At 39.0% G+C, this 24,085-nt stretch overlaps 1 protein-coding gene across 1 annotated transcript; it reads right to left on the bottom strand.

Moving 5' to 3' along the window:
* Positions 1-211: 211 nt before the first annotated feature.
* cfap20dc (CFAP20 domain containing) lies at positions 212-24,085 on the bottom strand. The gene is made up of 16 exons (XM_030091053.1): positions 24,065-24,085; positions 23,851-23,940; positions 23,009-23,102; positions 22,844-22,916; positions 21,693-21,807; positions 21,422-21,569; positions 21,050-21,196; positions 18,771-18,916; positions 18,531-18,621; positions 17,509-17,619; positions 15,529-15,851; positions 12,021-12,365; positions 10,271-10,504; positions 5,663-5,724; positions 1,275-1,369; positions 212-412 (listed from the first exon to the last, which is right to left on the bottom strand). Exons 1-16 carry the CDS (start codon positions 24,083-24,085, stop codon positions 294-296), a joined length of 2,214 nt encoding a protein of 737 aa, XP_029946913.1. The 3' UTR covers positions 212-293.

The following is a 24,085-nucleotide window of genomic DNA, read 5'->3' as shown; positions in this document are numbered from 1 at the left end:
ATGAATTTGCTAGCCAAAACTCGTGAAAAGCCCCTTTTAACCATCAGATGTGCCAATGAATGAAGAGCAAGAACAGCGAAAATCCTGCATGTGATTTCCTGAGTCCCGGTCCTGAACGCTCCAGCATGACACTGCATATGGCGACACAAAGCTTCCATTACTCTCCCAAGAACAAAAGCAGGAACTCAGAAAAGGCTTTTTTTTCCCCCAATATGAATGAGGAAAAGCTCAGAGTCAAAGAAGAAGAAGTCATTTATTCGCCATCAATAGATTTTTATTAATTTTGATTCTAATCAAGCCAGTTCATAGTACTTCCCCGTCTTTGGATCAAAATAGCATTTCAGGCAAGGATCATAGAGCAGATTCAAATAGTCATCCTCGTTCTCTTCCTCACTCAGCGACTTGTTCCGTCCTGTAATAAAGCCGGGAAATCATTCTGCAACACTTTGCATTGTTCAAAACATGCATATGTAAAAGTTATTCTAATTAAATTTGCATATAAAATACATTAATGTAACACTTCACATTTTTTATGCATGCTAGCATAGCTACGCCAGATATGAATAAAGCCCTACTCTATTAGGTGTTACTGGAATTAAATGAGAAGATCGGGTTGGGAGGTGACCTTCAGACTCAGGTGGATTTAAAAGTTTTCTGCCGCTGCCATTTTTTTCCTCATCAATCAAGACCTGAGACACCCAGACCCAGTACCACATTATTGCAGCTGTAAAGAGATTCCCTGTAATCCCCACTACATTAAAGCACCCGAATTTAGCTGTTAAATTGACAGGCTGTTAAACGCTAAAAAGGTTATGGAAGGCTCCGGGTTGAACATTTTATCTTATCAGAACTTGGGCAACAATAATGAAAACTAATTATAAGACACATTGTGTAAGGGGTTTAAAAAATGATGTTGTAAACTGGAAAGGTTTCATCAATTAACCTTGTCGATGTGTCTTCGGGGGGGCGGACCTGTAATGAGCCTGTCTCCCCTGACCTATGGCGTTAGGTGGAGGACAGAGAGCTCCACTCTCATGGGCTTTTACCTTTAATTAGATACAGTTTCATTTGTTCTGCCGCCATGCTATGCGCGGTCTTTGGTATTTTTTTGTCGTGAGCTCTGCCACCAGTGAATGTTCTCATTAGTTGTATACATTTGCATAATGAGTGTTAATGTTAGAAGCACTGAATTGTTTGCTGTATTCTAAACGTCAAAGGGCACAAAATGCAATCTGGGGGGGGGGAGAAAGGGATTAAAACGGAGGGTACTGTACCTCGGACTAGACTCTCGCCGCCAGTCGGTGTGTTGCCTGACCTTCTCTGCTGGCTGGGGGGCATAATAGGAGGGCTAAGCACGTCCATCCATTCCCTAGGGACGAGACCATAAAGGCAGACAGTCATGACAACACATGCCATTACAGTCGCCACCCTACTATATGACATTTTAACAATGAGGTCCCATCATCGTGCTCTCTCAGAAGCCCATCTTAGCCTCCATTGTCCTTGAGCCACTTCTCCTCCGAAAGCAGCCTCTCAACCTCACAGCTTTACCTGAAGGATCACTTATTAGATTCGAACTCAAGCTGTGACTTCCAAGTAGCCACATTCTGGCAGAGCGTGGGGGTCCTAACCTTGCCTGTTTCTGTGGGAGCGTGACTTCATTTCTCTCTAAATGAGTTTATCCTCCCTGACTGTGATGTGCCCATGCTGCAACTACACATCAATCATTTTCCAGTAAATGAAAATCCCACTCCTTAAGTGTGGTTTAGTATGGTGTAACAGATTACAGCCAGAGGAAAAGCGAAAAAAAAAAAAAAAAAAAAAAAACATCACAAAAATAAATCAGAACTTGAAAGCAATGCAAGATTCATTTGTTAAACAGCTTTTCTAATCATTTTGGCTCGATATCAGCAGTGCAATTATCCATTAACATCTTTCGCCTCTGGACAAAACAGCTCATAAGTGCACATCAGAGCGTATTTATTGTACAATATTCAGCTAACAGAAGAAGATTCAAGCGGTCGCCTCTGCTCGGAGAATCCCGCCATCAAGATGTGCGGTGACTGATAGTGTCACTCGTACCGAAAACAAAGTGCATTCACTAAGCAGGCAGAGCGGTCACGGTTGGGACACATTTAATAAAGCACCTTCAAAAAGCAGCGTGATGTGCAACGCGGAACAATTTTCACTTGACTGTGCTGTCAGGTCCATGGAATTTCAAGTTTTGACAGCTTAATTTTTGCAGCGGGATGTCATTAATTAAAGCTGATTTCCATAAAAACACACAATTTGAAAAAGCCTACAATAAGCATACACTGAGGTTTTTTTTTTTTTTTTTTTGCTATTTCCGGTTACAATTCACAAACTGTCAAACTGGAGCTGAAGAGATGGAAAACAGTGAAATGTAACTTTTAAAGATTTGTAACTTAGAGACTTTCCTAGAGCTGTACAAAAGAAAATTAATTCATAAAACGTTTCTGAGAATTAGTGGCCAATTGTAACGTTGAAATGTTTGAATGATTCATCATTGTTCTGTTCCTTTTCACTGCACGCTTTGCATTTGCTTCTTTTCATGCCCGGTTTAAAGAATGAAAATATTTGAGAACTGCTGAACTTTTTTCTTGTTTCCTTACATCAAAATAAACTGAACCAGCTTTGCCCAGTTAAACATCATCAGGAAATCTTCAGAGAGAAATTTGTAGTATTTCCATCGCCATGTTCGTCATATTAATTGTGTTAAATTTTCAAGGAAAAGGGACCGTTTAATATGAATCGTCAAAGGTAAAGTAGGAGTGCAGGGACGGGCGACAGGATTACATTTGCTAACAGGTCAGTTCATTTTGATCGTATCCCTCTGTGTGTTTAAGCATGAGTTCATTCCATTTTCTTTCTTCCTAACCTTATGCCTGCAACAGTGATAAAGGACATTGTCTCCGCTGAAGCTCAGACTTTTTCCCCCTTTCAACAAAGATTCTTTTTTTTTTTTTTTGGAAACTCAAACACCCTTTGAGGGTTTGATAGGCAGGAGCATTGAGAAAAAGTAAATGAAAGCAATTTTCAAGGACAAGGACCCCTGAAACCCAACTATGAATTGGACTTGAAACTGGAAAGCAGGACTTTTCAAGAGTGATTAAATTCTTACATGTTCAAGAGAAGTCTGGAAATTAGAGGGGGGGGAAAAAAAATGTGTGATTTGTTTTTAGAAAGTGCGGCACATCAATTAACTACAACAAAATGCTTTGTAACTATCTACAATTCGAAAGCATTGTGTGTAGCACTTGTGCTAAAGTTCACAACAGTCTTTATAGTCAAACAACATAATTGCTTCCAAAAATTCCTCTGACAGCCTTATTTTTGGTGTTACATTTGCTACCCAAGCCGAAGGCAGAAAGAAATTATCACGCGCTAAGAAACATGTTAAAATGCTCGAAAAGGCCTGGCAACATTAATGCAGAGCAACAGAAGCATTTTAGCTGTCAAGGAAGCTGTAGCTCTCAACGGCAAGAAAGCCTTGCAGCGGTGCCAGGATGCTCGAAAAACACCACGATAGAATTCTGCTGTAAGGGCATCTCAGGATGCAATGCCTAAAAGAAAAGAAAGAAAACAACGACAAATCCTGTGCAGCTGCTATTCAATATGCAAATGGGGGCTTGCTTCAAAGTCTAATTTCAGTGGTACAGCTGTGGAGGCTGTAGAGGCTGCGCGCGACAAGGAGAGGAGCCTGTTTGAGGTGGTTATCGATAGTCATATTCATTTCAGTGGACATCCACTCAAACGGCATCATGTTTGTGAATATTTCAACAGCAGGAGGAAAATTCGCTGGTAGAAAAAGTCAAAAAGTCATTAAAAAAAAATCCAAAAAACCTTCAATATAGGATTTTCTTGCTGATGCTGGTGTTTATTGGATGAAATAAATATAGATTGAAATAACACAAGCAGAAACAATTAAAAACATGGGATTCTACATATGTTCGCTGCACGCCGCCTTGCTCTTCATCAATAAATCAGAAGTGTTTGCGAGGAGGAGGTTGCATAATTACAATAGCGGAACTGTGATGCAATCCCTTTGTCTTCTTTTGTAACACGCCACATGGTTGTGTGCGCCCACAAAGAGACGGAGACGCACGGCGACACGGCTGTGAATTAGCGAGCCGCGGGGCGAAACGTCGTCTTCCAGAACCCTCCGAGGAGGACCGGTTCCGTCCAAACGCCGCCACAGTCGGATCTTCAGACGAACACACAGCGTTTGTAAAAGCTAGCGTTAGATAATAGCGGGGATTGAATTTGCGAGATTGCACTGTGTATTGTAACATGTTCAGTAAGTTCATCAGCAGGGTGGCTTTATTTAAGGCCGTATTGAAGGGATTTCATTAAAACTCTTCTAGAGTTCCTCTCGCTTTGACCTCTAAATCAACACATTGAACCTCTTCCAACAGCTGCTTCACTCCAACTTCCACTAAGCTATTTTGGCTCTCGAACATTAGAAAAACTGGAAACTTTCACGAGGGGTTGCACAACAGATCATTTTGTTCTCATTTCTCTTGATTACTCCTCATTCCACTTATTCAAATGAAAAATTCTAATTATTTTTTTTTTTTTTTTTACCACCTAATCACACTCTTCCGTGTTTCACACATTTATTACCAGCTTACCTTTTGGACCAGTCAGGTTACTTTATTACTTTAATTTTTTCATTTGGTGGATTTTCTTGTTTGCATGGTTGTTCCCTGCTCAGAAATACACACACATCCCTAACGCTCATACTGTATGGAGCACTTTGAAATATTCCTTTCCCTGCAGCGGTCCTGACTCAGTCACCAATAGGCTTGTTGTTTTTGTTTTCGAAACTTTACTTCAGTTATTCTTCTAGGTAAAGCAGGGTGAGATATTTCCCATGGCTGTTTTACAGTATGAATCTTTCAAGCTCTTCCGAAGCAGAGAGCCTAGTCTGTGCTTCTGGTAAAACTCAGCATTATGTCCCCCATAATGATACAGTGAACAAGAACCTTCTGAGTAATTACATCTGACAGGAACATTAGGGAGGTGAGAAATTGCCTGCAATTGTGCGACAATAGCAGTTAAGGCTTAGTAGTGCCAGTGTTCGGCGATTAAAACAATACAAACAGGATCAAGGCAAAAAAAAATCAAGTCTTTTAAACTTTTTTACATGAGAAGGAGACAGAAATAGGCATGTCAAAACTGTGCCGGCATTGTTAATGAAACTTGAAATTGAAAATGAAAATGGCAGAAACTTGTCTATGTATATAGTGTAAAAATTACAGGAGAAGAAATAGCAGAGCTGTTGTCTCAACTCAGACTCTGTAAATTTGAAACTTTACTCTGCATTAAAGCATAACAGAATACATCCTGGACCTGATAGAAAGGCTTAAAAATTGGTCCAAAGTTGACACTGATCTACTCACAGGTTGCACCGAGGAGTGAATTTCACTCAGTGATGGATATGGAAAAAATGTGGGAATACTCCTGATCATACAAAACACTGCTGGAGTGCATGCTGATAGATTCTTTTACAGAGTGCAGCGTGATTCACGTCTGGAAGCCTTTACCTTGTTTATGATTGAATGCGTTTGAGAAGGTTGTGCGGATCAGTTCAGCCTTCAGCAGAGGCGCTGACGTTACTGCGGCGCCGCATGCTTCTTACCTGGGGTTCGACTGGAGGAGGGGGTTCATTTCCTTTTGATAGTGGTGTCCCTGATTAGCTGGCTGTCGAACAAGAACGATAGGGAGAAAAGCAAAAACCGTTTCGAAATGTCATCAAATACTGAAATTCAAACTGTACCTCCAAAACAAAGAAACTCTTATTGAATTTGCTTTGCTCCTTGAGTCAAAAGTAAGGCCACTAGTCCTCGGTTAAAGCACAATATAGGAAGACAGACACACACACACACACACACACACGCACACACGCACGCACACACACGCACGCACACACACACAAACTGAAATGAAAATGTATTATTTAGATTCAGAGTAACCTGTTTCATTCAATCAAGGCCAGAAATAAAGGTCATCTTGTCTACCACAAACCAACCACCAAGGGACAAATGGTTGACAAATGATGATTCTGCTCAATGAAAATAGTGTTTTCTGCACACATGTGTCACAGGTTTTTTTCTTTTTTTTTTTTTGGCCACTGTTGTGCCCATGAAAGGTTCTGTTAAGTCAAAGGTAAAGCGAGGCTGTGTAAACCCTGACATTTCATTCCCTCTGCAATTCAGCTTGCATCCTTTAATGAAAATGAATGAAATGAAAAGCCATTATATTTTATTCTGTGAGGAATCTGTGCAAAAATGTTGCAGTAAAAAAAGTTAAAGATTGATTTTGTGCCATTCAGGATGTAAATTATTGTGCAATTTGTTAAACCTAAATGAAGAATATTTATTTCAGTTTCACATCTCAAGAAAAAGAAATCACAATATTAAAGTTAATGCTTCAACTTCTCCAAAATTCTTCAGTTTTGAATGTTACTATCCCTCAAGTTACAATATTTCAAGCTTATTCTCATAATGCAAAAAAAAAAAAAAAAAAAAAAAAGATTATTTCTTGTTATATCTGTCTTTATCTCTTCATCTCCTACAACATGTCGTTTCTGGTGGAAATATATGACGTGGGAGAAACAACTATGTTGGACATTATCTTAGTTGCTCAGTATAATGCCTCTATTTTTAATGATTTTTACTGACATAAATGCATTTAAGAAAGTAAAAATTAGACAATAAAAACTTCATTAACATTCCAGCCCAGGCACCGCTAAATTAAGGCATTTTTAGAATTGACTGAGAGACCTGTTCATCTTAACCCAACAGACACTTTTTTAAAGAGGGATACTGTCAAGCTGATGAGGGAGGAAGGCTTTGATTAGACGCAGGCTGACATCAATCTTCAGATCTGCCAATTTAATGTTTTGCTTTTTTTTTTATGTTTATGCCGTTTGATCAGGTCAGGGCAAAAGGTCCACGTCTTTGTTGTGTGCCATGGCGACAAATAAGCACAAATAATCAGATTTTCCTGCAGCAGCATGACACCGAAAACTAGTGTGGCCAATAACAGGCAAGCAAAGTAAGATCAGCACAGGCATAAACTTTAATTCTGTTTAGGTTGTCAAGGTCCCGTAACTGCTGTATTAAAACTAAATATTCGTGTTTTGTTACAATAGTGGGCTTGGTCTTTTAAAATGTAACATTTTACATTTATCCGTATGAGAGTGCTCAGTAAAATTCAGTGATAGTTTTCCTTTCGTGACAAAGTCATTTTCAGCTGTGAGAAGCACAAGTATATTACGCTCTCCATCTTGTCAAAGCTAAAGACCATAATATGGCCTCAGGAGGCTTTTCAAACATAGCGCCTGTTCGAGGCTATAAAATTACACGGCTTTGATGAAGAAGCAGTCATGTTGTAGCTGTCGTCCTTGCATTGCTTGAGTTAATTTTAGCTATCTGTGTGATCCCCTGGTTTCGTTTGGTAATCCTTTTCCTTAAAATAATACAAGTCTCAAAATTACACCCTGTGGGATTGTGCGGCTGATATGATCTGATGATGATGAGATACCTGCAGAAGAATACCCGGGAGCGCTCCTACATTACATGTGTTTTATTAAAGCCAGCGCTTCGCGTGGCCATTCATACATCTATGGATCGGACCTTCACAGAAAACATAAATGATTCAAAAAACAGAAAGTAAATCTGCCGCAGAATGAAGTATATATCTTATTTTTGACAACTATCACCCTCTTAACTTTAGCATATTGTGCCTTGGAGATTGAAGCGCAGGCTGCTTTTGGCTGTGAATACATGTGATGATTTACAGTATCTAAGACATGGTGTGTGTGCGGTTAAGACCGAACCCAATCTAACTCTTTGTCCAGCGCTGCATTGTTCAGGCTATTTTCTTTGTTGATACTTAAACTGCTCAGTCGAAAGACCTAATTATTCCTTGCGCTTTCCTCTTCATCTGTCGCCTATACGTGAGTCGAATGAGACAGCAACGATCACAAAAGACTGTTATCTTTGTCTTTGCCCAACATTGTGCTGCCGTCGTTATCTGTCAACGGTGGCAACAGTGAACATATATAAAGCTCAGCAAAGCTGGTCACTGTCAAATTAAGAGAATGTTCGGGGAAGTGCACTGCACAAGGGTATTGTACCAGATAATTATTTTACACCTTACAAGCATATTTATCAAGGTAGTTTCCAGGATATGATGAGAATTTCAACTCCTCCCTGATGCATTGTTCTTATATTTTTTCTCTCCAAACTGCTTATCCTGTTGTATCTGGTATTAAATTACACACCAGATGGTAATGTATTAGCAATTTTTATAACCGCTCCCAACTTTTCCTCAAAATTAGGTTTTCTATACATGTTACATAAGTTATGAAAATTAAAACCCTTTAAAGCCTATAGATAACCACAAATTCTTATTGTCGTTAGGCTCTGTACAAGATATTTAGAATAGAAGCAGCATGTGCTATAAAAATCATTAGCAATAAAATATAAAGAAACATGCCATCTGTTGCAAGAGAGAAAGGAATTTATGCTGAATATTCCATAACAATTATCTACAGCAGAAATTTGATTGAGACGTATGATGCAGATGTGCCTATCAAAAGATATTTAAAGGTTTGATCTCATTAAGTACTCTGTGAAATCAGTTTAATATTGATTAAACTAAATATTTCTAAAACATACATCATAACTCAAAATGTATTTGACAGTTTTTCCGTCATGTAAGACTACCTACCCATAATTCATCGCAAATCTGCTGCTTTGTCTTCATCAACAAATAAAAATGTGTCACGTGCAATCAGCTATATCAACATATAGCTAACAAATCAATAGCTCTCTTTTTACATTTTCTTGAGTCACTCCCTCGTTTGTAGCCGTCCTTTCTACTTTTCTAACATGACAGTTCTTACTTCAGTCATGGGTCCACAGAGAGAATATGTAAGTCATCAAAGATCACATACCAACGTGCCTGAAATCGAAATTCACACAATCACTCAGTCAATAAGTTGGGTCTTTTGTGTCCAACCTGGCAAAGCAAACAGCACACACAATTGCCTGGGGGTGAAGTTGTGCCTTGGCTGGAGCTGCAGCGGCACTGCAGCAGTGAAAATAGCAACAATGACATGAATGACAGCGGTGGGAACCACTTGAATCCCAGAATCCAGAGAAAAGAAATGGCTTGTCACTTCGAATGAAGGAGTCCAATCCACAGACAATGACTACTCCTTTTTTTAAAACTTACATAACGGCCTCTTGTTTCTATCTTTGACAGAAATGTATTACATCCTTTTAGTTTGAAGGGTTATTTTGTTTTAATGTCTCCTAAACTATATCTGTATTTAAAAAAATGCCTTGTATTAAGTGTCTACCTGGATACTCGTATTTCTATTGACAGGCATTTTCTTGAAACACTGTTGGTGGTGCTGTTGCCATGCAGTATGTATTTAGAATGGTAAACACTGCAGGCGATCGAACAACATCCCTGCAGCGCCTGAAATTAAATGTTGTCCTGCCCTTGCAGGAACTGCAACTAACATTGGGTCTAATGATACATGTTTTTAATGGTGACTACATCAGTATGTCCTCAAAAGGGAGCGTGAGATGATAATCCCTGCGGTAATACCACTGTTCATTGTGTGCTGCACGAATCTGGCCACATTAATAGATACCTGCGTGTACGGAAATGGCAAAAGGCATTCAACTCAAGTATATGTAATGACAGTATTCATTTGGGATCCCACAGTGGACTCAGTGGAGCCATCCGGGGTAGTGTTCTCCCTTTGTAAGTCCAACATGCTTATGCTAATGGACCATAGATCTAAATGACCTTCAGTAGCCAGGAGCAAACTATACAATCTTTGAATTCTAAGAAGACTTCTGGGGATAATTTTAAGTGACCTAAATAATACAGAGTCACTGGGGGGACTCTGAATATTATTTCAGTGCACCTTTAAAAGCTGGAAGAGGCCAATTAATGTGTTTCTATCTCCATAACCTTTTTTAAATGCAGAAAACACATTGGAGGAAGACATACATTAGCACATCATTGTGGTTCAAGTTGGGCTTGAAATGGAAATTAGCAAAAGGAAGGATCAACTAGGGTCAAAAATTCTATTGCAGAAAGGAGAAAGAAAGGAGGACACATTGCTTGTAATTGGAAGTGGCAGTTGAGTTGCAGATGTGGTACTTGTTAGTGTAGCGTCAACAATAAAAGATTAAACGGAGCAGAGTCTGGGAGTACGGACCATTGAGATGTGAGTCCATGTCGAGGTGTCGTCGCTGCTCATGCTGATGCTGACATTGCACTGGTGGATCTGGGATGCACTGAAGCCCGAGGCTCTACACTCATCTTCTTCCTGCTCCCTCTTTAAGCTCGCCAGCATTCGGAGCTCCTCATCATCATCCCCATGCATCCGTGGACTGCCAAGCAGGTGTACGTTGTAATGACTGGAATCAATAAGCGCCTCAACGTCTTCTTCCTGTAGATACATAATCCATTGGACAGCGCTTTGTTACTTGGACGTCATCCAAAATATGATACTTAGTATTTAGTCCTACTCCAATTTCCATAATAAATCCTCAAAGCAAGTGAAATTGCAGCGACTAAATTTGTGAAAATAACAGAGTTACAGTCCCCAGCAGAGCAGAAAAAGCTTAAAGCAGAACTGAACACCTGTAATTCTTTTAACTGTCGGAGGAAATGCATTTTAAGGGTGGATTTATTAGTTTAGTAGACTATAGTAACTTGATTTGTGTGGTTTGAGTGACAAAGTGTTAAACAGTCTGGTGTTGCCCTGGTGGTGAGTCAATGGCAGCCAATAAACCGCGACTACTGGGAGGGAAACAAACTCCTTGTCATATTTCTCCGACAACCTTTCAGTCAAAGCATTCACTGCATGCTGCCTGCTGGTGTTGGCACAAATCAGCAGTCAGGAGCTGCGCTGATGAAGGATGCTGAGATATCACTCAGCAGTGAGCTGTATAAATGCAGAAAGCAACAGCCAAGTGACAGATCTCCCTTCAGGCCCTGTGATCACTGCAGTTCACCCTCCTCTGATCCTGAATCTCTTCAACTGGAAGCAGAGGCCTACCTCAATTTATAACAAACCAAACTCTGATCCTTCAAATCTTTCTGCCACAGACCTCGTTCGTTGTCCAAATCAGCAGTGAATACACGTCACTACAGGCAAAAAGACAGATAGCCAGGCAAACTATCGTCAGAGTTTTTAATAAGTGGCACATTGAGCCAAATGTGCAGTTTATTACACAAAGCTGCATTAATTAGTTTTGAAATCAGAGAGTAACATTCAGTCCCTTCATTATTCTGCCAGTCCTCCAGGAACTCCTAACAAACATATCTGTGTCATATCTTTGGACCCTGCCAGGTGTTCAGTGTTTTTCTTTTCTCCACTTGATATCTTTCTGTCTGGTGTTTGGAATGGAAGAAATAATGTACCATTGATTTATCAAGGACCGTTTCCAATGGAAACCGTAGCCAGCCGGTGTCACTGAAGGTGGCTGAGACTAAGGTGTACAGTAATTGTGCACAGCAGAAATCCCAAACAGTTTGAGAATGTTGATTATTAACTGTCTGATGATTTCAAGTCTATAAGTAAACCCTTATATTTGGGATAATGTTAGATTTTGAATATAAAAAAAGGTAGAAAAAAAGCTTTGATGGAAAAGTTATTAACCTGACTCCATGGATTCCTGGGGTGAGAAAGTTTGTTTTTTGATGGTGTGTGTGACCTTTCTCTGTGAGTGTATGCCTTGAAGCTAATATCAATCAACAATGTTTTATGCAGCTACATGATGTAGTATTAAACATGTGAATGTCACAGTCCCAATGTCACTGGTAATCAGGAGAGAACTGACAGCTGTTCAGCTAAATTTGAGGGAAAACTCCAAAATAATAATAATTGTGCTGACGCGACGAACTTATATTAAAGAGTCAAAGCACCCTGGAGGACAGATTATGGATATTAAAAGTGTTACCTTGTGCTGCTTGGAGTCATTCAGTTTCACTTCTTGTAGGAGTCCTCTGCAAACTGAGATGCTGGCGTTCTGGTGTAAGTTTCCCTCCTCCGACTCTCTGGGAAAACACTTGTGATGGTGCCTGCTGGGTGAGAGGCAGCGCGTGGGGACCAACCCAGGCGCTGCAGCTCTCTCCCTGGGTGGAACCGGCACGCTGGTGTTAGACGGCACCCTCTGTGATGTTTGGTTCAAGGTAAAAGATTGTAAATCCTCTTGCACTTCCATAGCTGCTGCAGGCGTTCTGGGTGGAGCAGAGTTGGACACTCTGGTTTTCGCTTGATGCTGCAACGCAGTGTAGCTGTTGTCCTAAAGAAAAGAACATTTTTAGAATGAGTGTTATTGCAGATAAAGCCGCTTTTATGATGATTATCGCACAATTTCCTTAATTGCTTTGAATGTTTCAGATCTAGAATATAATGTTTTCAGAATATTGTGTTCTTCCCTTTGAATTGATGTGAGCATAATAGATCAATCGCTGAAATTGACCAGGTGTTTGGTGGCTCAGGATCAAATTAACCTCACATTTACGAAGGTTAATTACAATTTCTTTGAATCTGCGATTCTGCACCACCAACATGTTCAAGTTTAACTCTGAGCAATATATAAATAAAGATTAAGAAAAAAACTCAAAAAAATAAGCTAATATTTAACCCTCCATTTCACACAGAGATATACTTCAATGAAAAGACGCTTTCGAAATTAAAGCATGTTTGCTTCTCCACTTGCAAGACTGTAGCTTGCTTCTTTATTGAACAGTGAACAAGGGTTATTTGCAAACCATTTTCCAGTCAAAAAGGAAAAAAAGAAGTCTCAAAATGACCACAGGAAGAAATAAAAAGCTCATATAACACACAATGAGTGATCAACCTGACCAGTTTTTAACCTTTATGCCGAGCTACACAAAGGTAGTCAATATATGAAAAAGCAAAATTGAATATGTTTCAGTTAGTTATTGGAAAATAGCATACAAAACAGAATGTGTTTTCATAAACCTCAGTTTTTATGAAGCATAAGATAATTTATTGTGTGTTTGAAGATTCTCTGTATAGAGAATAGCAGTAGTGGTACTTAGAGTCAGACTACCAACACAAATACATTCTAAAGTGTCTAGATTCAAAATCCAGACACTTTTTTCTCTCTTGAATTAAACTGATTGCGGCTTTCAATGGCGGAGGCGTCTCTCTGTATCTCCTTGCTTGCCTGTCTGTTCATGAGGGGCCTTCTTTCATCTGGAAGCTTTGTGTGGGGGTGAAAGGTTATCATAAACCCTTGGAGGGTTTTCGCGCACCGGCTCCAGCTCCAGCTCCATATGTTATTTATTTTCTCATCTCTTTCAACGCCTTGTCATTTTCCTGATGGTAAGTGAATGAACAATAGACCACATGTATTATTGAAGCACTTGCTAAGGATGTGGCTGGAACCATAAATGTAATTCATCCTTCGTCCGTTATTTCAGTTCCTGCTGCACTAAAATGAACCTGTTTCAACTGAAATCAAATAGACTTTAATTAGATCTACTGTTTTCCGACCTTTTTAGAACATTTCAAGCACCTAAAGCACATGTCTTTGTTTAACTTTTTAATGTTTCTCTATATCTTAGTACAAACACTTGCTCAAAAGAACTGCATAAACCTGATGCAACCTCTTGAAAGATAATAAAGCTCCAAGCGGGAAAAAAAATAAGTAATTTGCCATAAATGAATCAAATAGAAAATCAGGCCAACCTGTCTCAGACATCACCTGAGCACAGTGTGGTTTGCTACTGTTTTCTGGGTAGCACAGCGTGGTAATTTAGAGAGCTAGAGTAACACCAACACACTGTCCCCCAAACTGTGCTCCATTGATAATGGACTATTAATGACTTCAATAGCTTAAACGCAGAACCGGGCATTAAATGGGCCACACGTGGCTCTTTGTCAATGGCTTGCCCCCCCGAGCGGTCACTGTGGAGCGCAAATCATGACAAAATTGGTCTTTACAATGCAGCATGATTGCTTTTGTTTTGAAAGTGTAAGCTTGGCAGCTATAGATTTCAAGTATTCATGTTGGAAATTTGGTTTTTGCTGTAATATTGGTATGGTGGGGGGGGGGGGAGGGGGGGGGGGGGGGGTCTGACTTTTTTTTTTTTTCCCGGTCACACCTAATTCGTTGCTGCCAGGGAAATTAAAATTAAGCTTCATTATGGTGACATTTATTTGCAGAAGTGGAGAGGGAAGGAACCAAATGAATTACCAATTAAAAAAAAACAAGAGAGCAAAGTGAATTAGTAATAATCAATAGCATAGAAACACACACATTGTCATGCAGCTCTGTGAGTCATGATGCTGGTTTCGATATCAGGAGGTCAGAAAGAAAAGATGATATTGTACAATGCTCAGAGAATATATCATATATACAGGAAAATGTCAACCGAACAGTACTATGGATGAAAAGGTTGCACATGCAGTTTACAAAGGTCACCATGAAAACATTCACTTTTCTGAAACACGCATGTTTTATACAACAGCGATCAGTCTTGTCCCTGAAATCCAAGCATGCACCACTGTCTGACTGAACAATATACAATGTTTGAATTTAAGGATAGATACTTGTATGTCAGACATATTTTAAGACGGTATTAAATCAAACTATTCAACCAGACAACGAAACGAGGATCCCAGCTTTGAATTCTCATACTTATTACAATGTTTTAAATAAGTAAAAGCAATTAGCATTTCTTTGAAGACTCATAATCATAATTCAGCAGTTTAATTTCCCAGCTCAGTGTAAAGAAAAAAAAAAAGTTCTTTATCACAAATCTCAGAATCATTAATAAAATATCTGATAATAAATCACCCCATTGACTTTTTAAGCGAAAGTACTTTTCATAGTTTGAACAATTGGAAATTTACATGTACCATGTACGCAATAACACTATACTGAATCAATTCACACTGTGAGTGGATTGTAAGATTTTATGAAGTGCAAAATTCGAGATGGGTACTCCAGAACTGAAGGGCCACAATCCTCCATCTTTTCAGTGTCTTCCTGTTCCAGCACTACTGGCTTGAATGAATAAGTCATCAGGAAGTCCTGCAGATAGCCTGATAACAACACTTTCAATACAATCAGATGAGTTATGGCAGGAAAATAAAAGATTCAGGCCAGTAGCCTGCCTGCATCAGGAGTGCCCCCCTCTGGGCTAAATTCAATGCAAAATCTGGTCTTTGGCAGAGATAACTGTGTTTGTGTTACAATGCAGATTTTCTTTTTCACCAAACAGATGGTTATTAAAGTCTTAGCAACATAAGAGTGCTTCAAATGTGTGCATAATTGTGTTTTCTTTTCTGTTGTGATTTTGTCTGTGCTCATAATTTCATACTGGAGTACATCTGTGGTGTACTGACTGAATAACAAAAGCATAATCTGAATGTGACTGAACGTGAAAGCACAGCATGCTCCTGTCGTTCACTCCATAGAAGGAACTCACCTCATCACTTTCACTCCCGATAAAGTCGTCTTCAGGCTGGGCAACACAGCGCCCCTGACTTTTACTGTGAACTTGCTCGTCTCCCATTTCCATCCTCCCCTGGTCACTCTGCCCCTGCCCTCGTCTGGGCGAGTGAGGCGGGGATGAGAAAGTGAACACCTCCTCTTGCAGACCGAGCGGGGGCTCGGACCCCTCATTACTCTCCCAGCTGCTCCAGACCTGCAGGTCAGGAGACAAACCCGTCTGGATCGAGCGGAGCCGAAATTCCGCCGGTATGGAAGTGACACCTGAACCTTCCTCGGCAGCTCTGCAGATACTCTCATCTAAGAGAAAAGATTAGAAAACAAGATTAAAGTAATTTAGTTTGATGACTTGCAAAAATAAATGTTCCCTTATAAAACAGAGATATCTGAAATGTTCAAAACATACTCCTACTGATGAAGGACTTGTGGCTGCAATTAAATGTGGATCTAATTACAATAAGGAACAAATCCTGACGCTCCATAATGTGATCAGTGTAATTCTTAGCTTGATTATATGCACATAAACATATGCAACAATATGCACGGTCATAATTATTTCTCTTTATTGCCATGAATGTAAATTAATTCATCTGACAATGATGTGTTTCATTATTAATCCTGTATTGCTTATAATATATTTGATGAGATTTGAATCAAATAAATCTAACCAGTAATACATAACATAATTTACCGCTAGGAAAGTCAAAGACATATTTCTACTGCTGAGGTTAAACTTTGGGGCAATAACCATTTTAATTAAGAATGTGCAAAAAATGTTCATGAAGCTCTATTTGCGGCTTGACAGCGAGAATGATTGTTTTCTTCTTCATTCTTATTCTGCCTTTATTTCAGGATGATGGGTCAAATTAATTAGATGGTAGGTAAGTTATACACAATATGCTTGAATACATTTTTCATCTTAGTTTTATTTTCTAGTCAGAGCAGCAAGAGAAAGTCTGAGAGCACAGAGAAAACATCTGACATGAAGTTTTGCAGCATAAGCCCAGGAGAATAAAAACCTTTTCAGCCTTAAATGAAAGTCATGTCCATTCACATGTGCATGCCAGACACAATGGATTCTCCATCTCCGAGATAAGCTCCAGATCAAAAAAGAGGCACCTAAATCTGAATGAATGAGCACATTTGAACCCCTCAACAGTATAATCACTTTCTCTAATTGCCCACTGTGTGGCAAACCCTGGGCCCAGGAGATGTCCCTCTGACTTTTATTTAATGTGCCACATTACCATTAATGAACTAACTACTTCCCGTCTGTGGGCAGGGCTGCAGCAAAGGAGCTTACCGCTGTGGAGAAACATCCATAATTGAGCTTTCAGAGCACATGCACTCATTCTTGTGAGGCCCGTGTGAGCGTAGGTATGTGTGCATGTGCTGGATGGACTGGGGGAGGGGAGGTCTCGGTGAATAGCCTCGGTACAGGCAAGGTAAAACTCAAACGGGGAATAAAAGCATAGAGTGAAGCTCATTAAAATGTATGGAATATTTTCAATGAAAAGGATAATTGTTTCTCTAAAAAAAAAAATCAAAGACTTTATTAAAATCAGAGCATGCACAGGAGTGAACACGGATACCGTGCTATTTTGTCTCTTGTTCCTATCCCCGACTGTCTGCTAGCCTTTTTCAACCATCGCTGAGTGTGAACATGGCTTCCTGCTGTCACTTCCTGCTGTCCTAAATCCTTTCCGTTCACAGCCGATGTGAACCTGTGTTTGGATCTCTGACTTCTCTGTTGGGATCACAAGCGGCTGCCTGCTCTTTAGCCTACTGGACAGAGGGGTGCATTTTCCCTGCATTTAATCCTATTTTATAATAGAAAGCATGACAAGAATGTAGAGGGCTTGCTTAACCAGTATCAAACTTCTCGTCATAATTAAAACAAAGTGTTTACACCACAGCCACACACACTGAATAAAAATACTTGGTGCAGAAAACTCACCTGCTGATGCCGGGTCGTCTCTCCATGCACTAAGGACCCACGGCTTCTTCGACTGTTGCTTGTTGAATGGCCTCTTACGGGGTGGACGGGGTTGTAAGCTGCCGGATGCTCCTACATATACCGATTATAAGAGTCGAAAAGATTTATGACACAGAGCAGTTAAAGAACAATGTTATTAAAGCTTGCCAGAAGCGTATCTGTGAACCGATTATGCACCGTGAAAATCCCTATTAATGAAGGCATTTCAGGAGCAGAGTTTCTTACATTACAGTATTCAGTGCGGAGAAAATATATCTAAAAAACATTACATTCAGCTGAATTCAGGGATTTTTAATCATGTCGCTGTTGCATCCAGTCATGTTCAAAAGATTCAGTATGACAAACTGGTGAGAGCTGTTATTAGCTGCTTGAGGGGACTTACACAAAGAAATAAGTGCGTTAAATCATATTGTTTTGTTTGTTGATTCATATGTAATGTTTTTATTGATGCATGAGGAAAAAAAAATCTACCTTCCAAGTCGAAGAAAACAAAAGAAAGAAGGAAAAAGAAAGCACTATCCACTCACACAGGCATTCATGTTTAGGAGTAACATACTGAATTTTTATGTGAGGACTCCCAGCTCTAAACGCAACATTACTCACATTTATATTCAGTTTCTTTTCCATATATGATCCACTCTTTTTGAAATAACCCCCACTATTTCACAGCTTTTCATGTTCTCCTCCATTTACATTCAGCAAAATATTTTCACTTTTAAATTTTTCTTCCTTTTTTTCCACCACGCTGCTTTCAAATGTTACACTGCATTTTGGCACAATTTAACATATATTTAACTATATGCAGAAACAATGCTGTAATTTCAGCTTAAGGGAGTGCATTAGTACATGCACAAATGTGGTAAGAACAGAATAATGCTGAGTGAAATTACAGCAGACCAATAGGAGGAACATGTGTGGGAGTTGAAATTTAAAAGAAAACCCGAAAAACATAGAAATGGAATATAGTACACTGTCAAGCTTACCTTCATGCAAATTTGATACATTCTCCCCCATGTCGGAGATGTTCTGACTCTCCACCGTTGCCTTTTGTTTCATTCTATCAGATGGAGGTGCCTGTGGGACCCAGCCAAAAGAAATAAGTGTAAAGGCAATACACTTTTTATGTGGCCTTTGGATTTTACTACTATTCCACTTGTCACAATTTATAGAAGACAAATTTATACAAATCAAAGGAGAGGTGTACTTTGTTCTCTCTCTCTTACCGTATTGTGAGTAAAGACTCTGTCTGAGGTTGCATTGCCTTTTCTTCCAGTCTGAGAGGCCGGTCCTGAAGCTCTAGACCCTGAGGCTGTGTGTACAACAACCTGGGACCCACTCCTTCGATAGCTGCTTGATTTGCCAGTGGAAACTGCAGGAAGAAAATCAGATTACACAACAGTGCTTATTGATGTCTCTCTTAAACCTAACACTGATACATGAGGCCATTTCAGTTTGAAGGACATCAAGTAGAATTTTTAGCGTAAGTGAAAAACATTTCTTTTGCCCATACAGAAAAGTATTCTAAAGTCTCGTTGTATAGAGACAACAAAACATAGCTTTTGTTAGTGCTTATGAACTGAAGCGTATATTTCACATGTATTGCACTACATTGCAAATAAAATCCAAGTTACAAACTACAACAAAGTTTCAGTTCTAACTTTTTTGTGCTGATTCTCAATGCATAATAATGTGAGCTGGAGCGCACAGCCCTAATGGTTATGATATGCAATTAAACACACACAAAAGGAAATGAATGATTGAATATTAATTCGACTCCTCTGCAGAGCTGATAAAGTTTGTCTTTAATCGAACAATCTGTTCCACTTTATCTTGTGAAAATAATGGGCCGCTGTGGAAGTTGTGATAGAGCGACGACCTGACCCTGCTGTATCCGTGCCGGGGCGCATCAGGACCGCCGCTGCTAATGCTAACAGAAACAGCAGCTTTCCACCCTGCTACTCATCAGCGATGACAGAAAAAAAAAGAAAAAAAAAAAAAAAGAAAAACCACCTCTGCTTCACAAAACAGACACGATCGACAAGAGTTGGATGTACTGAGACATAAAAGACAGTCAGCTAAGACGAGAGTGCCGATTTATTATAATGCTTTCAAATCTTTAAAGCCAATTAAGAACTGAATCACAAAAGGGGAATAAAAAAAAAAACTACATGTATGTTTGAGAGCTGAAAAGCAAAAAAGAAATAAATTCTGAATTTGTATTGTGCTCTGTGAAAATGTATCGACCTTGTGAGAAACCCAGAATGTCGCTGGCGTGAGATAATCAGGGCTTGTTTGTTGCTGCACGAAAACCCTGTCGCTTACTTTTAACAGTTTCTGACAGATTGGGCGCTGAAGCAACAACACACACCACGCAACTATGTCACAGTGAAATTAGATGCCGACTCTAATAGCAATCGCTTTAATTATGATTAGGGATGTTATGCTAATAATGCAGATGCTAATTATGAAAAAAATATAATTCCCTCGTGTGGCTACCGCTCCCTTCTGCGGACATCGCCGGTTGACTCAATGTCACTTAGATAGCTGTCAGAACAAATAAATAAACACTGATAAAAAAGGGCCACAGAGGCAACACAATCGGATCGCTGGTGCGTGTCTTTTCCCATGAGGAGATAATTGCAGCTGTTTGAGTACAGGTGGGGTATGCATAAACACAGAAATTGACGGCCACAGGAATTTCACGCAAGGAAAGTGATTATCATCTCAGTACTTTTGTGAAAAAAGCAGCTTTTCTGCACACAATCATTTTCCCACCCTTTCTTTTTTGTATTTTTGTGCAAACAATGTCTTAAATGGGCAGACATTGGCATTGTCTTGTACCTCCAAATGCTTCAATTGACAGTCATAAGATACTCTCAGAATAACAAATTGATTCTGTGTTTGAAAGTAGAGACTAAATGGTAAAAAAAAAAGAAAAAAAAAGGATGATTCAAGCCAAAGTAAATGCCTTTAGAAATATTGCATTGTATTGTTTTTATTGAGCATTTCACGATGAGCATTCCTCCCCTTTAAAACTGATCTCTCCTACTCCGGGGTTTTCTAAAGACTTTTTTTCAACCTGGCTGCGGGGATTTGAGCCGCAGCAGTCTTGGTGGAGTCAGACACAGATCTCCGAGCTAAAGGCAGGCCTTTCATTCTACACTCCCAATAGAGTTGGACAGTGTTGCACTTAAGCGTTGCACAGTTCAACTGGGGTCCTACACAACAAAGCCAAAAAGTGTATTCCTTTATAAACCTGGTTTAATCCATGGGGCACAATTCTGCTGCAGCACAAAAGCACCTTTCCCAAACTTTTGCTATCAAAATAGAGGAAGAGGTCACGTCTAAACACATGAAAATCACATTATCGTCATAAGGGTATGACTTTTGTTTCAAATGAAGCGGCTGTTTTCTTTTGTACTGTTTTTTTTTCCTTCATCCATCCATCCATACATCCATCCATCCATCTCCTTTTTTTGCTCTATAATCTCATCTCACTTACCACAGTCAGAGTTACAAACGCCAGTCTTCATATCTGCCTTTGGTAAATTCTCTATCTTCAACACTTGAATGACTTGGTTCACATCTGGCGGGTACTGGCAACTGCGAGGAATCAAGTCCACCAGACTGGCTCCAGATAGGGACATGTCTAGATTTCAAAATTGGGGAAAACATTGTGTTTCAAGTGGATAAAGAGAAAACAGAATTTCATCACGTTCCATTCCATAAAGAACCGATTAAGTTATCACCAAACCATATCACCATTGAACACCCTTGATCTGAGTTCATAGCTAAACAACTGAAAATTTAGCGTCTCTGATGATGAAGCTCTAATTGTATGCAAGTTAACAAATCCAATATCTTAATGTATTACCATGATCTGATGTTACCCTAGGCTCTGCTTTCATTGTGAATATTCTCCGGACTTTACAGGTAGCACACAAAGTGATGCCATCCAGAGTCAGGAATCCCTTGAACAGCTCACTGGTCAACGATACAAGGTCGATGCACAAAGTAGACCACTGAGAAAACAGACACAACATGACTTTGATATTAAATTCGCTGCATTATAAGATAATTTCATTGCCCACTGTGACGCATTTTGAATACTTGGGATACAAGTACAAGGGTTAAATAATACTCACAATGTTGCGTTTTAGTCCAAATAAAGGTATCCTTGCATGCAGAGGTGTGGCAGACAACTCTTTATGCAATGTTGATAAATGCAGTCTTCTTTTAAGATGCTCTGAATCAGTTACTCTGTGAATAACAGGTAACAAAATTAAAGAGAAATTATCACGATCACCAGTGGTGCCATGACGAAGTCTTGGCCATGAAAATCAGAAAACTTCACTCGTCCCTGAGGTTGGCTTGTGAATGTGTTTTTATTTTCATCTCCTGATGTGAAATCAGCTGTCATGACACTCTCTAGAATTGGAAAAAAAAAATGCCACGGGCAAGGATGTTTACACATATTGACATATGCTATTAGGTGCAAATAAATGAGTAGAGAAGTAATTCAACAGTAGAACATATACCATGTATATTCTTGGACACAATGTGCTTCTGTTTCTGTTTTGCTTCCTTTATCGAGTTGTCATGATTAAAAAATACATTTTAAAGAAAGCAGTATCAACTTTATACAACACAGAACTGTTTTTCATAATCAATGGAAGTTTACAATGACATAAATCAATATATTCAAGACTTTTTCAGCAGAACTAAGACTATTGAGACATTGAATATGGATTGTTTTATGGATGGAACAGCAACGGAAAACCCCAATAGTGTGGATTTTCTCACTGTGAATAAATTCAAGGCTACAAAAATAAAAACATTGGCCAACGCTATCAAGCACACAACCAGTTAAACGTGAAAGATAATAACCAGCATTTGACACACGCATATATTTTCATGTCATTATTCATTTATAATTTGCAGTGGCAGATGTGAAAAATTGTTGAACAATGTCCTAACAAGCAGTGCATTTAATCTTTCAAGCAGCTCAAGGGGTTTACACCGACTTATACAAGCTGTGTTGCATTCATTTCTTTGTGAATTCATATGTATTCAATCATTATTTTCTGAGCGTTCTCTGAAATGTTACATTTTTTAGTGTTTTTCAACCTCTTAGAATTTGCCATTTAGTCTCTATTCCATCCACCACAAAGTAAAGAAGGTAAAAACATTCAGATCAACAACAGTGAACATTCTAAATTATTTCTATCAAGGTCAATTAGCATTCATTAATTGTATGAAAATAATAATTAAAAAAACCCTTTTCTTATGTACTTACAAGAGCTCAGTGGAAAAATCACTGCATTGAGGTATATTTACTTGAAGCACCAAAAATCTTTGAAGAAGCCCAACTAGAAGAAAATAGATGAGAATTCATGCAACATTAAGAATTTCAATATAAAGAAATGGGGAGGAAAAAAATAATAAACCTTACAAAACTTACGAGACATTTTGGCATTCTCCGGCATTTGCATCTTGACTGTCTGGCTGCTCCCATCCAGACAGTAAACAAATCCTTTCACTTCTTTATTATACTCCTGAGGCAGAAACAGAATTCAGAAGAGGCCTTGGTGTGTCTACGTTCTTGCTGATGTTTATGAACAGCATTGTCTGCGCTCAGACATGGTAAAATATATTCTTTTCATGTGAGGGCATATGATTAAGATTCGAACTAAGTACATGTGTCAAGTGCTTATTATGGAAATGTAGTGAAGTATTGCTTGCAACTGCAATAATAAATGATGGTAATGGTGATTTAAGGCACTGACAATTCCTACATATAAGTGAGCTACAATTACATTAAACAATGGCATTTCTATTGAGCAATTGTGTTACAGCTAAAAGATGATGAGGTACATTGTACAGATACAGAGTGTCTGACCTGCAGCACGACGTTTAGGCCGAACCATGCTTTTAGTCACTATTTGATCTGAACTGAGAAGTGCTTTAGTGAAGTGAACTTTTATAGTTTATTGAATTAATTTGCTAATGTCCTCTTCTGTCAGGATTTATATTGTCTTCCTGCAATAAAACCAAGAATAATGATAATATATCAAATTTATATTATCATTCTTGATTGTAAGCATTATATTAAAAAGATTTAAGTAATTGTGATTTTTTTTTTTTTTTTTTTTAAGAAATGATTAAGTCAGATTATATGCACATTATTCAAAGGTAAACTGAGGGGTGACTATATTCCCATTTTGAAAAGTGAATGAACTCAGGCTAGTTGGACGTAGACAATTACTATAACAGAAACAAAGTACATGATCTGCAATGCCTCACTTTATGTATGGCCGAGGGTCCTCCATAAAGTTTCCACTTAGCCACAGGGTCTTTTCCCTGCCCGCTGAAGATCTCCACCACAGCTCCACCCTGAAACAAATACAATCAGTATTCACTAAAACTAACGCTTGTAGGCTGAAAAGTGAGCTATTCGAATTGAGAATGGTTTGTAATGAACGCCATCTCGTCAGCAGTAAGATTACACTTTGCTTACCTGATAATTATTTCTGAACAT

This window comes from Salarias fasciatus, chromosome 5 (assembly GCF_902148845.1).
Source record: "Salarias fasciatus chromosome 5, fSalaFa1.1, whole genome shotgun sequence".
Lineage (NCBI taxonomy): Eukaryota > Metazoa > Chordata > Actinopteri > Blenniiformes > Blenniidae > Salarias > Salarias fasciatus.
The sequence above is the reverse complement of the archived record's forward strand: the minus strand, read 5'-3'. Positions and strand labels throughout refer to the sequence as shown.

Coding starts and splice junctions, on each gene's coding strand:
- cfap20dc (XM_030091053.1), bottom strand. CDS start 24,085: ATGTTCAGAAATAATTATCAG. Junction 18,622..18,770: donor GAGTCTTTACTCACAATACG/GTAAGAGAGAGA, acceptor TGGGTCCCACAG/GCACCTCCATCTGATAGAAT. Junction 5,725..10,270: donor CATGGACTCACATCTCAATG/GTCCGTACTCCC, acceptor CTTGTTCGACAG/CCAGCTAATCAGGGACACCA.